General features: G+C 35.6%; 1 protein-coding gene across 1 annotated transcript; it reads left to right on the forward strand.

Annotated features, from left to right (window-relative positions):
- Nucleotides 1–1,308: 1,308 nt before the first annotated feature.
- Nucleotides 1,309–8,019, forward strand: LOC136809690 (rRNA-processing protein UTP23 homolog). Its single transcript, XM_067066232.1, has 7 exons — nt 1,309–1,519; nt 3,111–3,200; nt 3,606–3,749; nt 4,545–4,619; nt 5,396–5,475; nt 5,795–5,998; nt 7,862–8,019. Exons 1-7 carry the CDS (start codon nt 1,432–1,434, stop codon nt 7,952–7,954), a joined length of 774 nt encoding a protein of 257 aa, XP_066922333.1. The 5' UTR covers nt 1,309–1,431; the 3' UTR covers nt 7,955–8,019.
- Nucleotides 8,020–18,122: the final 10,103 nt, after the last annotated feature.

The following is an 18,122-nucleotide window of genomic DNA, read 5'->3' on the forward strand; positions in this document are numbered from 1 at the left end:
TTTTGTTCAATTTTCTTTTATTACAAACAAAAGACAAGTTGAGATTTGCATACTTTTTGATCACGTTACCAAAATCTCCTCTTGGGATTGGTGTATTTTCTAATCACATGATCAAAAAGTTTGCAGACTTAAAGGTATTAAAGTTTTACAGAAGCCTTCCAGACCAGTGTTTTTATAATGACTATGGTCTGATATTACCATTTTTTGTTTTGTTGTTCGACTAGAACTTTTACATAGCACGCACACACTAAGAACCAGAAGATTTTTGGTGAGGCTTGACTGTTCTCATTTTTGGCACTTTCAAATTTTAGATCTACATGGGTTTATTTTTGAAAAAAATAATAGGCCATTTTACAGTCGAAATGAATCATGGGTAATCTGGACTAGTTGCGCTCTAGCAATGACTTCCGGTTGACTAAAATTTTTTCAAAACTTTGGACCAATAGTAAGTCGTCATTAGCGCATAGTAGTCCTGATTCCCGGGGGGGGGGCAGCTGGGCAAAAGGACCGACGGGTATGTGCGGGTCCTAAGGGTACCTTTTCCATTATGTTTAAAATACACTGTAAGGGTCGGAAAAACTAGAGATGCACTGTAAGGGTAGAAATTTCAGAAATTCTTGAAAAATCTAGATATTTTGACCAAAAATGCTAGAATTTTGACCATTTTTTGCACGAAAGGGATCGAAAATTTGGGGGAAAATGCACTCTAAGGGTATGATTTTCACTGATTTTTGCTGCACTGTAAGGGTGCAATTTTAAAAGCCAATTTTTGGCCCGCACATACCGTCAGTCCGCAAACCCAGTGCCCCCCCGGGTCCTGATTACCCATTACACTTTGTGACTGTGAAATGGCCTATAAGGTAAGACTTGTTTCTAAACACTGTAGGATAGTAGGTTATTAACACGTAATTTTCCAGGATTTTTATTTTCTAGCATTGTAAACTAGGTATTATTCGAAATTTCTATCATTAATTTCTATTTTGTTCATTTAGTAAACTTTGATTTCCTTTTCCTTTCTTAGAGTTCTACTTCTGAATAAAAATGATCTCTGGAATCTGGGTATAAGTTGCGAAGGTTTATTTTCAGAACTTTTTCCTGATTCTCGCTTTTTCGAACTTCCATTATTCGAATCTTTATAATTCGAACTTATTCCCCGTTAAGGAGAAACCCTCTAAATATACTTCCTATAATTCGAATCTCTATAATTCGAACAAAAAATATTTCCCGTTCTAGTTCGAACTAGCGAGAGTCAACTGTGGTTCTAACTCCATTATTGTGACCAGAATTTAACGTTCGACTTTCTTTTTCAGATAAAAATAAAAATGGAACAATAAAAAACGAAGTTAACACAGTAACACAATAAAGAGAAAAATACAATAAAAACTAACAAAAAAGATACAAGACGACGAATAACATACATGAGTTGACATCATGAGGATAAAGCGGTTAAAACATTGCAAGAAGTATGTGAACTTCTACAAAACTACATACGGCTTTAGAGAGCCGTACCAAATCTTGGGTAAGTGAAATTTTTCTTAAATCTTGGCATCATAGTTTTGAATAAAATTCAATTTTTGTCGAGCTATTCAGATGATTGTAGTGTTTTTTTACACTATTTCCAAAGAACCGGTAAAATTTTGTTGACCTTCGGCCATTCTTATTTTTCCTAATACCTTAAAGGAAAAAATTTTGGCGGGAGTTTAATTTGGCGGATGGCCAAAAAGGTTTTTCAGAGGGAATTTAATTTGGCGGATGGACGAAAAAACTAAATTTGGCGGGAATTTAATTTGGCGGTCGCTTAAAAATTTAACCTTAAGGGCTCTGACCATAGTCCAAAAATTGATTTTGGTATTTGAACATAAAAGTTATATTTCAGGTTCCTTAACACTTTTAACAAAGAATTGCCTTTATAAATTGCTTTTTAATCGAATCCCTTAAGAGTAATTAAGAATTTAATTGCAAAAATGACGTTATGAACTTTAAAAAGATGTTAGTAATATGTTGCATCACCCTCTTTTACAAAAAGTGCTTAGTTTTAATGGGTAATTAACTTTTTTGTTTCAAAATTTCTTTACACTGTCCGCAAAGAATTGAACTATTTTAAATTTTGCGGAAAATTTTTCTAAAAAGATGTGTCAAAAGTTATTACTGTTTTTTTAAGCAAAATCCGGATGAAAAATTGATGAAAAACCACTATTTTGAAGATTTCGAGACAAAGAAGCATTTACAAAAATTTTCCGCCAAAATTTTTATTGATCGGTAAAAGATACACCATCTACTGCGAAAATTTTTTCAAAATGTTTTTTCTTCCCCGAAACTAAGCTCTTCAAAGTTGAAATACTCTTCCTCGCAAAAGTCTTCATTTTCTTCTGCATCAAATTTTTTCAATGCAATTTTTGAATTTTCAGATTCAGGAATAGTTTGTCTAACAGAAAATGTATAACATGCCATAGTTTTGTTGGTTACATCAGTCAGAAAACACATTTTAAACACGGCAATTATGAAAAATTCACTATGGTCAGAGCCCTTAAGATGGCGTCAAAACAGCGAAAAAATAGCAAAAACACCTTAAAAGAGATGATATTTTCAAAATGTTTAATTTGGCGGATGGCGGAAACAAGAAATTTTGGCGGGAACTTAATTTGGCGGATTTCAGTCAAATCCGCCAAATCCGCCAAATTTTCTTTCCGCCAAAATTTCTTCCTTTTAAAGGTATTGTTCTCATCCTGTTTATGTACAAGGTTCCCAAGATTGTAAGAATAAAAAAACTACAACGAGATAAGCCTTTCGTGGGGATTAAGATTTCGTGGATGTGGGGTTTTTTGATTTTCACGCAAGTAGAAATGAAATTTTTTGAAAAGGGTCAAAACCTTGAAATAAAATTTTTCCAAGAAAACGAACAAAGCTTTCTTTTAAATCGAATACTAACAGTTATCTATTTTGGAATAGACTGGGGGATATGAAATACAATATCAAAAGTTGAATTCAAATTTTTAACGGGAATTTGATTTCGCGGATGACACCCGGACCCGCGAAGTCTGCGAATTTTAACCCCCGCGAAAATGTATCTCATTAAAGTTGGACCTCAATGCTAACTTCTTTATTTTCAGTTGACCTGACATTTTGCCAATATGCATTGACGTACAAAGTCAACATCAAAGAACAAGTACCGAAATACATCGAAGGCGAATCGCAACTCTGTATCTTTTCACCAACCCTTTTGAAATATTGATCTTTTTTGAGCATTCAGAAGTTTAGGTATAACGGGAGCCAAAGTTGGAGCTGTCTGAATTGAGAACTTCGCAAATTCCTTATGAACCAATCAGATTCGTGAAATTATGTTAGGTCGACAATTACGCTCTCTAATTCGATTTTCAAGGGAAATTTGATTTTCATCGAATAAGGGAGCGTATCGAATAGTGGAGCTTCGTTCATGAGAGTTTCTTGTTGACGGTGACGGCTTTCAATATTATCGAATAATGGAGCGTATCGAATAGTAGAACGTCGAATTAGAGAGCGTCAACTGTTGTTTTTTTATAAAACTTGTATTACAATGATGAATTTAAAGATCAAAATCTCCTTAACCTTGAAAACTGTGCGTGAAGTTACCACAAGCTGCATATTGGAGGAAGGCAAACAATTGGGAAAACAATTAGGTGGTGCAGTACACATATGTAAGCAATTCAAATTGAGAAAATGTGGACACAGTAAAGCGGTTCCCGCACAAGAATGCATCCTTTCAATGATAGGTAATTTTTTTTTACCCTAATAACTTTCTTTTACCCTCCATTTATTTTAGCGCTTCTAATTTTATCCGCCTTCTATTTTCGAGCATCTTGTAAATAGATGAGATATTTCTTTAGTATAAAATGATAAAGCGTGGTTCCTGCACAGCAACGCATTTTTTCAATGATAGGTAACTTTCAATAACTTTTTTATGATTACAAATGAAGAAAACGCGCCTCTTATGCTCTTCTTCTCTAAATTTATTCGCACGCACTTATATATATTTTCGCGTATTTTGTAAATTCTGGGATATTTTTTTAGTGTTTCAATGAAAATATAAGTAAAGGCAAAAAAATTTTCGCGCACGTTTTCTAAGCAAAAATAAAGGTGCGTGAACACAATATCAACCCTTATTAGAAAATTTGCGTTATACATCAATTTACATAATTTTCAAGCAATTTCTGCGTAGTATTTTGCGCATAAAAGCTCTATCCAAGATATTAGTGGGGAGGGGGGTCACGGTTGGTAACAATGAGAACTGCTCCCTTTTTCTTGTCCAGAATAGCGAAATTCGTAAGGTCTACTGTTGGAGAATAAATATTGGATTTAAATGTCCGAAAAAACGGAGTTGAGTCGGATTGGTCGGATTTTGCGAATCACTCAAAATTTCACGAATTTTCGACGAAAATATCAATTCAAAGAATATTTCGTCAGCGGAATTCCGGTTATTCCTTTTGACGGTGGGGAAGGGAAAGTGGAAAATGGTGGAAACCCCTTTTTGGTTGTGTATTGATTTTAATTGTTTTCTATTTTTCTAGGTGACACGAATGACAATCATTTCTTTGTTGCAAGCCAAGATTCTGAATTAAGAGATCACCTCAGAACGATTCCAGGTATAATTACAACCTTTACGATGCACGTATTTTATTTACTTGTGTTCTAAAGGAATCTAAACAGAGTATAAAGTTTCTGTTATTAGAGTACGTTTGTTAGAAAAAAATAGGAGGACAAATGCTTAATAGATAAAAAATCTGATTTTAAACCTATAACAGGGGTTATGAAAAGATTTAATTCTATTGAAACCAGCTCATCAAGACATAGTGTGCAAGGGGGTTCCAGGTCCCACCTGAAAATTCAGGTCCCACCTTATCCTAAAATTTCCACCTTCAGCCCAGACTCCCAGATCCCAGCTAAAAACAAAAAAAATATTCTAATCCGAGGAACAAAACAAAATTTCTTTACCGTAATATGAAGATGCAATATATTACATATGATATATTTATATGTCTATTATATACATTTATGAAATATATAAAAAAATATATCATAAAATCTGAAAATAAGAAATTTTACTTTAACTTTTTCCAAAACACCCAAAGTCCCACCTAAAGAAATTATCTCCCACCTTAACTTATTTCTCCCACCTAAAACCTGGAACCCCAAATCCCACCTGAAAATTTTCGACCCAAATCAGCAACCCCCCCCCCCACTATTCTGGGGGGGGGGGTGCACACTATGCAAAAGCATCATTCTGGTCTATTAAGGTACAGGGGTACATTAACAGGGGTTATGAAAAATTTTAATTCTATTGAAATCAGCTCATCAAGAGCATCATTCTAGTCCATTAAGGTACCAAGCTACTATAGTGTTAACTTTCCCATGTTTTTAGGTGTTCCATTATTGAGAATTCATTACAATGCACTTGTGTTGGAGAAACCGTCCAAAGACTCCATCACTGAAGCTCAAAAGGTTTGAATGTCCATGCATTAAAAAGAGTTTTATTTTTTCTGGTGGATACACGATATTGAAAAACTGCAATCTAATCTCACCTTTTCCCCGTGAATCATCCAAAATCTCCGAATTCCCCCCAAAACGTTAATTACGTTGATTTTCAACCTACCAATGTTCATTTTAACATCGGCATTTTTTTCTGGCTCGGACGAATTAACAAATTCGCTGTAAACCAAAAACCAAAAAGCTATTAAACATCCAGGGCGTTTATTCGAAGTAATACGGTATACATCATAACACAAACAAAAACGAACTGTTCACTACCTCCTTGCCATAGATCGATTCTGTCAAAGTGAGCGCCAGCGGTTACGAGAAAGAGCGACTCGACCAATTAAAGAAAATGAAAGGTTTGGCTGAAGATGTTGGTGTTGAAGAGCAGCTCAAAAAACCGAAGAAAGTGAAAGGTGTCAATCCATTGGCTGCTAAGAAAAAGAAAGCGAAAAATGGCGGTGCTTTCGGTAAACAAACTGACCCTTCAAAGGTAATTTGTGTTTTTATTTTATTTTAACAATTTCTTTCAGTCGGTTCTCGATTACTTTAATAGTAAATCGTGGAGAATTCGCGCGATAGATGTGGATTGTCTACGTTTATCTCAAGGGACAAGAACAATTGTTGGGGTTAGTCGATAGCAGCAACTTTTGGAAGTAGTGAAATTTTGACAAAAGATTTTGAACAGAAAAGATTTTATTTTAAATTTCGTCTGGGTCAACCCTTGCCACGTGAGAGGATTTGGGTACCGCTACAAAAATATAAGTGTATATGGAGGGGTAAAACCATTGAGTTTAAAGCGCGAAGGTCTAGAGTAGAATCTCTAACCTTTCTCTGGCAAGAAAAAGTGAAGCCTTAAAAAATGCCCCGTATTTTTGACGACAGATTGAATCTAGCAATTCCTTTGTTTACGATTGATATTTTTTTTCGAAATTTAGCGGTAAATTTTAGTTTTAATCTGTCATTTGCGTAAAAACCAGGCGAGCCGCTCAAGGCCGCGCAACTTTGGTAGGATTTGTTGGCTTCAAATCCTACCAAAGAGATTGACTTCTAGCCTTCGGCTTCTACTGCATTGGGTCAAACATAAAAAGCCTTGCGATGTGTAACCAAATCAAAATAAAACATAACACATTTTTTTCTTTCACGATATTTCCTTTTCAAGTTACTATGTACAGATTTTGATTCTACATTTATTGAAAAAATATTCTCCGTACTAAAAAGGTAATCAATTTTTTCACAAAGAATTCTCGTGTCTAGGGAATATAAAATAGGTCGAACAAATCATTAGAAAAAGTTGAAAAATGAGGTTACACAATAAAAATAATAAAAGATTTTCAAAACAAATTGGTCATAAAAAACGTAATGAATAAAATAGCTTTATTACGGCTAGGGAATAAAATATTTCTATACAATAAATGATTTGGTAGTAAAATATAAAAAAAAGGTATGTACACGTTAAAATACTAATAAAAGTTTTGACAAAGAAAAAGTGTTAAGTTGAACCGAAAGTGTATATGGAGATATTCCAGTCTCTGCGTTGCGATATCAACACTTGTCTAACCTGAGATCAGATTGTGGTTGTTTTCTGCCCACCACGCTGAAGCTCTAAAGGGATGGGTGAAACATACAATCTGACGAATATGCAATCTCGAAATCGTAAGGACCGCGTTCGTCTAAAAGGACTGGGGATGACAACAAAGTTGCGTGATTGTGTTTATGAATAGGGCGCCGTATCAGTTTTTGACTTTCTGGCGCACAACAAGATTCTTGTTGTAAAATTTTCCGCGGGAGGACTATTTTCCTCAGATGTATAATTTTCAAGTGCCTTCAGAGGTTTACCGTGCACGTAAGAAAATTATGAACAGCTGTTATCAGGTTACACTTGTCAGGCCCGATCTTGTGAGAATCACAACGCTTCCCGTTTGTCCATGTGTCTATACACTGTTTTTTATGATCGTTGGGTGCTTGCCTGGAGCTGAAAGAGTCGAGTGAGTGCTTTCAATCTTCTTCTCCGGGCACTAATTTTAATTACTGATAAGGGCGTTACTGCGTGATATAATTTTGATTGTTTTAGAGATTTCTGTCAAAGTTACCAATGGAAGAAATTTTCGTGGAACAAATATTCGTTGAATTAAATTTCGCAGCTTTTTGACAAATCCGCGAAATTAAATTCCGCGAAACACGAATATTCTCATGATTTAAAAAATCACCTATAAAATTGGTCTTTTTAGGACAAAATAGGCAATATTTTAAACAAAAATTCCTCTCAACCGCGAAATTAAATTCCGCGAAAATTTAATTTACGTCCTTTGGAAATAAAGATATTATTATTATATTATTATTTCTTATTCCACAGAAACGCAGTCGTAAAAAGACACGCATCGCACAACACGTTCTGGATGAACTCAAAAAACAAAGTGATGGACAACAAAATATAACTTCAAGTTGATGACAACATCCTTTCTAACCCTTTCGCTTATACAATAAAGTATTGAATGTTAGGTTTTGAAAAATTTAGAAACAGATTTAAAATGAAGAGTCTCTTACTGCGGGTGTTTCAAAGAATATTGGTTGTCAAAAAATCGAATGCAATTTTATAACAATCGTCAATGAGAAATATTGGTTGTGGAACTATTGTTGTGCTCAAAAACACGAAACACACGACTAAACACTTGGTATTTCTGAGACAATAAATTGTGTCCTATCTTTACAAGGACGAACGAATGAAAACTTTTAATCGGCTGTTGACAAAAATTCACCAAACTGTTTATGATGCAATTTATACATCACTGGCAAGGAACAGATCGTTGCCGCGCATTATTTAGACAGGAGATGATGAGACGATGGATGAAGACCAGTTTGGTTGCTGTGTTGTATGTACACATGGCTTTGTCTTGTTTGTCACAATGAGCTATAGAGGAGCATTGTCATGGATTCCCAAATATGGATTGAATGATATTATGTTATTGTCTACTCTCAAAAATAAAGTTTGAGTTGTTTGAATAAATAGTTTTTAGGAAGAATGCCGTTTTCTGTCAACCTTTATATCACTAGTGGAAAAATTCCACTACCTTATCGGCCAAAACTTAGTCGGCCTTAATCATTAGTCGGCCCTAATTTTAGTCACCTCGTCAAAATTTAGTCACTAAGGGCCGACTAATAATTAAGAGCGACTAAAACCTTGATAATGATTGTAAAACCTTCAGAAAATTCCATTGTATGAGATTATCATTTTCTTTCATTTTAGTTAAAAAAAAGTATGAACTTTTACAAAATAAGAAACTAAGATTGAGATGGATTTGTCACGTGCGTGTTTTTTTGATGGAGTAGATACCGAAACAAAATGGTTTACTGGATATAGCTGTGGCAATATGCACATTCAGTCTCAATTTGGGAATCTTCTGAATGTAATACTGAATGTCATACATACTTAAAGGCTGGGAAGTTTAATGTGGTGCCGGATAAACTAAACGGTGAGTCTTGTTCTTATAAATCAACGTTATTATATACCTACATGCACTGTATATTACATGAATTATAATAAACTCCAGACTATCTAACACTGATTGAATCAATTCGGAATCGAGGACATTTTACTGGTATTAAGGAGATTTAAAGCGCACACGTTAGGAGGGGGGGGGGTTGGTTCCTTAAGACTTTTCTTTTCTTATAAGAGATTTTGGTTAGGGATATTGGTCCATTCTTGCGATTAACGCACTTGATCCAAAAACTGTGTGTCGGTGTTTCGCAAGCTGCACTTACCTTTCTCTTAATTGCTGAGCATCAAGCAGAGAGGCATCAAGTACCGTTTTGGGAATCTTTGATATGACCCGGCTGGGGGTTGAACCCACAACATTGCAAACCGTAGCCGGATTCTCCACCACTGCACTACGGTCGCTCATTTTACAGTAATTGCCAATGCTATTCAAAACTGTCAACTCCCAACAAGCTATCAATAACAGTTATAATGAATATTTCACTATCACTAATAATAATCGTCAGAAATCAAAAACTTGTGTAATGAATAGAATCATTCTTGAAAAAACGATTGACACTACATAAAGCCATAGCAGGATTAACAAAGTCTTCAACACTCCTTATGATCCCCAGGAAATCCTTTTTGGATTACTCCCTCCCCTGGAAATGGAAATGAAATAGCCCAATTGAATTCATGGTAAAGTGGTGACATTCTCTTTATTGAAATAGCTTCAATTTATTTCGAAGGTCTTTATGGAAAATTCATCTCAAAAGTCACAGTGGGATTGTTTTGATTTCTTTCTATGAGATAACGAGAAATAAAACAAGACAATTTAATAAGATAAATAATTTATGCTTGGGTGCCCCATCTCAAGCTGAGACTGAGAATTTAAAACTAGAGAAGACGAACGTCATGAGAGGTGACTGGTCATTTTCTTCTCCTGTTGACGGATATTTGACCATTGTCCCTCTTGCAAAATCCGAAAATAAATCGGTTTTCTTTTTTTACATTATCACCAAAGCGAAATTCAAGATGGTGACAGAACAATTGCAACCTGTGACAATTGCCCCCGGATAATTGCCCTCCGGTTAATTACCCCCAGGACAATTAACCTCCAGGCAATTGCCCCACATGACAATTACCTTCATACTATCACCAGACAATTGCCCCCAAGGACGATACCCCCCCGGGAAAATTACTCACAGCCCAGGTGGAACTTTTTCCTACAGCTACAGCGGGAATAGAATTATTTATCGAAATCCCGATGGGTTTAAAATCGGGTTAAAGTCCATTTGCTGAAATTGTAGGGTATTTTTCCTACCGGGGAAGAAATTTTAGCCGAATTTTCTAGTGGGTGTTGGGTCCCAGGGGATCTGTGACACATAGGTGATATTGTAATTTGTCTAATTTATGAAAGGATTATTCATTTATAACAAACTATTCTTTCGATTACTCCCTTTTCTGATAACAACAGCATATCAAGTTTCGCATGAAACGACGAAACTCTGGCATCATCTTGAGGTAAATGAATAAATTACCAATGTTATTTAAATACATTAATTCTATCGAAAATGTTTCAATGCCATATAAAATTTTATATTCAGTATCACTCATACTTGCCATAGAGTCAATCGAAATCAGACTCGCCATACATGTAACTATCGTTTTTGCTAAAACCATTGACACTGCAAACAGCCAGATCAGAATTCTCAAAGTCTTTAGCGCTTTTTGGTTTCGTTCTTTTGATCGTGATTCTTGACTTTCCTTCAATGCCTTTGACATTTTGTAATACATAACAATTAGAATCACCAGAAAAACAAAAGAAATAGCTGCATTGATCATCAGTATGTCATAATCCAAACTCGTTTCTAATATTATAGAAATTATATTTGGTGAAAGAGCCAAGGATGATATTACCAGAGTTGTCAGTGAAATGTAGAAAAAGTGACTTTTGGACCATTTACGTTTAAACGGATAGACGATACTTTGATATCTCAGTAGTGAAACAAAAAATAAGCCAAACATTGACTGTATATGTAGTGGCTCAGGAATCGACATTAACATATATGCAACTAGATTGTCAAATGAGATTAATTTTGAAACCATCAGGTTATTAGGTATCTCTGATAAGCAAATCATGACATCGACGATTGCTAAGTTTAACAAAACGTAGTGATAAATACTCATTTTCTTCAAGTTTTTCTTGTTTTTGAGTATAAAATAACAAATTATGAATAGATTACCTACAAGTCCAATAAATCCCAAACACAAAATTATAAAACCTGTTATTTGTTCACTGACGTTTGTGTAACTATCAATATATCCTGGCCAACTGAAGTCTTCACCGCCTGAACCAGAGCCGCTTGAATCATTCCCAAAAGAAGGTTGCGCACTTGGAACAACTTCACCAGCCATCGTGTTTAAGAAATATAGTAGCTGAGAAGTGTAAAATGTTAGCACCGCAAATCAAGGGTTCTTAGTTCGAACCCCAACTCCTTTCAATGTTTAGATCGTAGATAACCGAGCCGGCTAGTCGTGGAATCCGTAATAAAAACAATCAGAAAAACTTTGTAAGAATCCAAAGTTGGTGAATTTTTTTGTCGGGTTTTTCAATTTGTTGGTTTCGCAAGACTTCTTCCACTCTAAAGAAATTATGATTTTGAAGATTTTGCGTTTCGAGTTTGGTTTTCTTACATCGCGAAACTCGATGAATTATTTATCGTAGTTCCGTACTATAATTTCTAAGACTCAGTTGAATCTTTTTAATATCTTTTCAAAAATAAATTATTTTACTGACTACACTGAATGAAAACAAAGCGTTGACGTACTGTATGTTAAAATAGAAAAAATGTCACCTATCGACCTATTTCAGTGAATTCTATCGGAAGTTTTTTCAGCTGTCTTTTGCGAATCAACCATGTAATTCTCAGTTGCTTACGGTACCCTGTGCTCGGAGAAAATTATCAAACACTCGTTGAAAATATATTCACGAGTGAGTTATTATCGTAAAGAAAAGAATATAAAATATTGAGAAACAAATGAACAACAAACATTGAAACTGCCAGTATTGAAAAAATAATTTTCATTACTTTAACTACGAGAAACAAATATAAAAAATAAAGAAGAATCAGTGGCGGCCTGGCAGAGGGTGTGCAATGCAAACCGGGGAAAGGTGCCCAGTGGTAAAACTTCAATTCGATTCGCTAGAGGACAGAATCAAGTAAAACAGAGCCAAATTTAGAGGTTCCTGGATCACTCGTTGACCAAAAATTGTTAAAAACTGGTCAAAATCTTAAAAAAGTGGATTTTTGTCAAATTTTTGCATTTTTTTGACTTTTTGGCTTAAAGTCTCGCTGGAAAGACTCACTTTTGATTTTTTTTTTTTTGCTTGACCATGAAGCCCAATCATAGTGGGCAACACTCCTCCAACCCCCATCTGAAAAAATGTCACCCACCTACATATGGTTACCCCCGCCTATATATGGTTACCCCTGCCTAAATGTTAGGAGCACGATAGGTTCCGGCTAAAACTCCCGAGGAGTACAAATTGGAGAGGAAGAGACTTGAGAAAAAATTAATATTCGCATTTCGTAACCTAGATAACATTTTTTTGGCATTCATTTGTTATATTTTTCTCTCTAGATGTGTAACAGATATCGAAAAAGATATTTGAAAGAAATTAAACAAAGATTTAAATACAGAAAACTTGACAACCCCCACCTGAAAAATGTCACCCTACCTACATAGGGTTACACCTGAAATTTCTCATCAACCCAACACCCACCTATTTTTAAAAATCTGAAATTCCTCAACCCCCACTATGGCCCACTATGCCAATCCAATTCCTACGAGTTAGACCAAAAATGACGATTTCTAACTCAAACTGGGCATTACAGTTCGTTCGTTCGTTCGTTCGTTCGTTCGTTCGTTCGTTCGTTCGTTCGTTCGTTCGTTCGTTCGTTCGTTCGTTCGTTCGTTCGTTCGTTCGTTCGTTCGTTCGTTCGTTCGTTCGTTCGTTCGTTGTTCGTTCGTTCGTTCGTTCGTTCGTTCGTTCGTTCGTTCGTTCGTTCGTTCGTTCGTTCGTTCGTTCGTTCGTTCGTTTCGTTCGTTCGTTCGTTCGTTCGTTCGTTCGTTCGTTCGTTCGTTCGTTCGTTCGTTCGTTCGTTCGTTCGTTCGTTCGTCTGTTACCAGCTTCTTCTCCAAAGAACGAAAAATTACCACTTTAAATGGTTAAAACGGTCATCAAGTGAAAACGCTTAAAAAAATCCAGCCAAATTTCAAAGTCGCTTTCAAGCCTCATAACCCCTCCCATCTTATTCCGCATAGAATTCTCGATCCAATTCAAACTCGAGATATCGCATTTTTAAGTTTTTTCTAAATCTGTGACGTCATTGGGTCCCTTTATCCCTAATGTTGTCAACGGTCAATTCGCAAATTTTGAAATTTTTGCGGTCAACGGGTAGTTTATGCCCCGAGGGTCCCAAAAAAAACAAAAAACGTCAATCATTTCCAAGGGAAAGTGGGTTTTTAAATTTGCGAAAGATTTGCCCGACTTCTTCACAAAAACGCTAATTTTCACACTCTTCCATTGACCACTTTCGCTTTCGTTTTCAACCACCCATCCACACAATCGGCCACGTAACTCTCGAACCACCCATTCAAAAATCCATAATGGCTCCCCCACGGCTCATTCAGAATTTTAGTATATGTAGACGGTAAAATCGATTCAAAACAATAACAATGCTCTCAAACCACTGCACTCACCCAAAGTGTCATTTTGCAAATAAACAAAAAATAGTAGAAGTGTCATATTTTGCTCGTATGTATTGCATCAAGAGAACTCCATATTCTCTGTGAGGAAAGATGAACTGGCCTCTTAAAAAACACCTCAATTTATAAGGGGGTTATTGTTTATTTGAATATTCATGACATGCACCATAGCAATGTCTTCCTCGGACCCAACAGCTAATTGGTTGAAAGTGACGTATTGACTGATTTTACGTCACTAACAACCAATCAGCTGTTTTGTCCGTGGTGTAATGTCAGAAGACATTGCAGTGGTGCGTATCATGAATTTGAAAAAAGCTTCTTTTCAAGCTCGAAAATGAAACTAAATTTTTTTTGCATGTTCATTAATACTCTCATTTGGTCATCGATGTCAGTGGAGGGAATGTTTGACGACGTTAAACAAGGATTCTTTACGTGTGACGAAATAAGAAATGTAACTCTCGTGCTCAATACTCAAACTGAGTTATCACGGTGTCAGGATCAAAATGCAGATACTCTACAACCTGTAGCAATCCTGGTCATTATTGGACACTCCATGTGTGATGGTTTGGATTTATCCACCTTTGCAAGCACGTTCGATTCGCCAACAAAGACATAACTATAAACAATTTCTAACTACGGAGATGCAAAGTATGACTTCACCAGACAGGAGTTTATTCGCTGAATTTCTACGCGGCTTTTCAATTATGGTTGGCAGAGAGATACAGACGCTTCTGATCATCGAACAGTTTTACTTTTTACATGAACACTATTACACTGAATCGTCGCTTTTGTTAAAAGAAATAGATAGTGTCCCAAATACGAGTGTTGTGGTCTGGTGCGTAACCTTTATTTCTTTATGTCAGCTAAATCATCAATATTATTTTGGTTGGATACCAAGGAATCGGGTCATTATTTTTCAAAACAAAAGGGCAAACCGTTATGTTCACAAAGCTTTATACGATTTGATGATGAACTCCGATTATGATCGATATAAAGACTATGGTTCTCTTGATGGACACAGAGCTAGAAGTAGAAAACTTGTTTTGCGGTTTTCGATTCGTCGACGTTTTTATGCATCCGATCCGCTGTATGATTACTTCTTGAGTATTTTCAGCTCATTCTCCAATATTCAGGTGAAGATGTTGATTGATATTCATGCCCATAACCGTTCGTTATATGATGGGTTTGCCGAATTTCTTTTTCATTCTAATAGAAGTAGCAAAATAATGAGCTCTCGTCTTGTTTCGAAAGTTGAATTCTTGGACATGTTTCTACAACCTGACCCTGGCGTTCTAAACATCAATATCATCGAACATCGTACAGGTTCTCAGATCGCCGAACGTGGATTTGTTTTTCGCCAGCTGCTTACTCTTCATGTTTTTGACTCCATTAGTGGGTCACCAAGACTCCGAACTGATGGGTCTTTTATTATTTCTTACGAAGATTTGTCAAACCCTATGTTCGTTCGTATTTTCATCGCTAGAATCAAAGAAATGATGAGTTGAACAGATTTTTTTTCGATGAAGTGACTATAGAAGTATCTTTTTGTTTGAAACCGTTTCCTGTCACAAATCACTTTAAGGGCTCTGACCATAGTCAAAAAATTGATTTTGGTATTTGAACATAAAAGTTATGTTTTACCAGGTAGCCTGGGAATCGAAGCTCAAAATTTAAAAAAATCTCAGATCCCAAAGTGCTAAAAAATTACAGAACTTGGTGCAAGTAGATAGTCTGATACTGAATGTTTGACACAGTCTGTGTGTGAACCCTTGTTGACAGATTTTCTGAACTTTGGAAACCCAGGCATAACCATGCATACTACATGCATAATCAACTTGCCATAAATACTCTTTAGCAAGCTCTAAAACTACTAAAAGCCACATCAAAACATCAACCACGTACATTTAAACTTCTAGCCAACACCCATTATGTTTATAATTTTCATTTTATTCATTTGTTTTCCTTTTTTCTCCCAAGTCAAATAAGCTTTTAGCAAAATTTCCCGAAAATCTATTTTAAGTTCGGTAAAATATACACCATCTACCGCCAAAGTCTTTTCCGAGTGTTTTTTCTTCACCAAAAATAAGCTCTTCAAAGTTGAAATACTTTTCAACCCCCGGGAATTTTAGAATAACTTTTTACCCCTTGGAAAAATTAAAAAACACCCCCTGGAAATTTTTCTCAGATTACCCTCTGGAAATTTTCATCTACCGCCCCCCCTGTATGGATATAAAATGGAATGGCCCAATGCATCACTGGTTTTTTGTTGCTATATAAGAATTTAACAGAGAGAAAAAATTCTTAATATTTGTATCATAAATCTCGATTTAAACCATAATTCTTTCCATGTAATGTCGCACTGTCCTGGAAACCTTTTTTTTAAACTTTTGCTAAATTGATCGGGCAAAAAATTGAGTTTCAGAGAAAGCCAAAATGTGGTGCTTATGGTACCGACGTGGAAATCAAAAATACGAAATGGAACGAATCAAAATTAAAAACCTAGCCTTCTTGGCCACAAATTTAGTCTAACAATATGAGTGACCCCCGGCGGTTAAAACCAACCTAAGTATATTCACGTGGTGGGTATTGCTCTACGGTTACCATACAGCTTAGCAGTAGCTTGCTTATAAGATTCGTTAAAACATTTCATTTCAAATAGTCACAAACATTTCAGGAAGAACGCTGTAAAGATTCTTACATCTGTTATAGTGAGGTCTGTTAGCACAAAAATACTTCAGATGGTGATTAAAGCATGAAATTAGGCACAGATGATCCTTAGAGGGTCTAAAACTTAATTTTAAACAGTAACACCAAATTTTGCCACCTGGCCACCTGTCAGATGACGTCATCAGGTGGCTTAGCAAAAAAAAAATTTTTTTAATATTTAAAATCTGATGGTATCAGCGGAAAGAGCATGAAATGCTGATGAAAATCGAGGTATAAAACATGCCTTCAAAATCTTCCTATCAAAAGTTATGAAGGTTTAAAGTTTTGTGATGACGTCATCATAAGCCTTTCCAGGCAAAACCTAAAATCCCGTAATAACGGAACTAGTTGACCAAATTTAGTGTTTTATACATGAATCCATGTCAAAATTCGAAGTTCCATCTGATGCTTGGGTCTAAACAACATAGGAAGGCTTAAAACATCCAGAAAAATTAGTTGGTTGTACACTGTGTTCCTGAAGGGAGAACGCTGCGTTGATTTGCCTTGTAAAGCTCAAAATCTAAGTTTTAGTGTTCTGTAGGATTTAAAGCTTTTAATTCAATTTGAACATCAGAATCGGAAAAAGCAATGAATTTTGATATGATTTCATGTATAAAACATGAAATTTGGTCAATTTGTACCAAAATTACGAGGTTTTTAAGTTTAGCCTGGAAAGGCTTATGATGACGTCATCAAAAAACTTTCAACCTCTATAACTTTTGATAGGAAGATTTTCAAGGCATGTTTTATACCTCAATTTTTATCAGCATTTCATGCTCTTTCCGCTGAAACCATCAGATTTTGAATATTTTCAAAAAAATATTTTTTTGCCCAGCCACCTGATGACGTCATCTGGCAGGTGGCCAGGTGGCAAATTTTGGTGTTACTGTTTAAAATTAAGTTTTAGACCCTCTAAGGATCATCTGTGCCAAATTTCATGCTTTAATCACCATCTGAAGTATACTTACGTTTTTATGTGCTACCTGACCTCACTATTACATAATCTGCGTATTTTTCGCGCGCTTACAGTTTCACGATAATCGAAATGAGCCGTTGGGCGGATGAGGTGGAATAGATTATATCGACTTTGTTTTCTATTGTTATTTTATATTTTATGGGAAGATCGAGATTAGCTCGATCCTTCTCTCACTGACCACTGTAGATATCAGACATCTTAGATTTTATATTATGTAAAGAATCATAAACTACTACATCAATCGATTCACTTCAATCCAACCCAACAATTTATACAAGCGCAGTAACGAACCGTCTCAAAATAGTTTTGTCAATTGAAAAACATCGGTAATTGTTGCAATCCACCTAAACTTGTCATGTCATCTGGGTCAACTGTTTCTGTATACATGAGGGCTTCAATGATCTTGAATGTATAACTTTGACTTTGACAAACTGAGAATCTCCAATTCCTCTTCTGCATTTTTTTAATAGGATCCATGAAAGATAGCCCAAATTCTTTCTTTCACGAATAGACCTTTTCATAAATTACGTCACGAACATCACTTACCTCATTTTGAAATCATTGCCATAGTGATTAACTCCCAGCGGATTTTATTAAAACTAATTCCCATTCATAAAAGAATCATTAATGTCTCAAGGGACATAATCACCATGGTAATTGATTGAATGCGAGGCAAGTGATATTGTT

Source organism: Clytia hemisphaerica, unplaced genomic scaffold (assembly GCF_902728285.1).
Source record: "Clytia hemisphaerica strain Z4C2 unplaced genomic scaffold, Clytia hemisphaerica genome assembly, whole genome shotgun sequence".
Lineage (NCBI taxonomy): Eukaryota > Metazoa > Cnidaria > Hydrozoa > Leptothecata > Clytiidae > Clytia > Clytia hemisphaerica.

Excerpts from the sequence above, each read along its gene's own strand:
- LOC136809690 (XM_067066232.1), top strand. The coding sequence starts at position 1,432 with ATGAGGATAAAGCGGTTAAAACATTGCAAGAAGTATGTGAACTTCTAC. Across the intron at positions 4,620-5,395 it reads TCACCTCAGAACGATTCCAG|GTGTTCCATTATTGAGAATT; the intron begins GTATAATTACAA and ends CCATGTTTTTAG. Across the intron at positions 5,476-5,794 it reads CCATCACTGAAGCTCAAAAG|ATCGATTCTGTCAAAGTGAG; the intron begins GTTTGAATGTCC and ends TCCTTGCCATAG.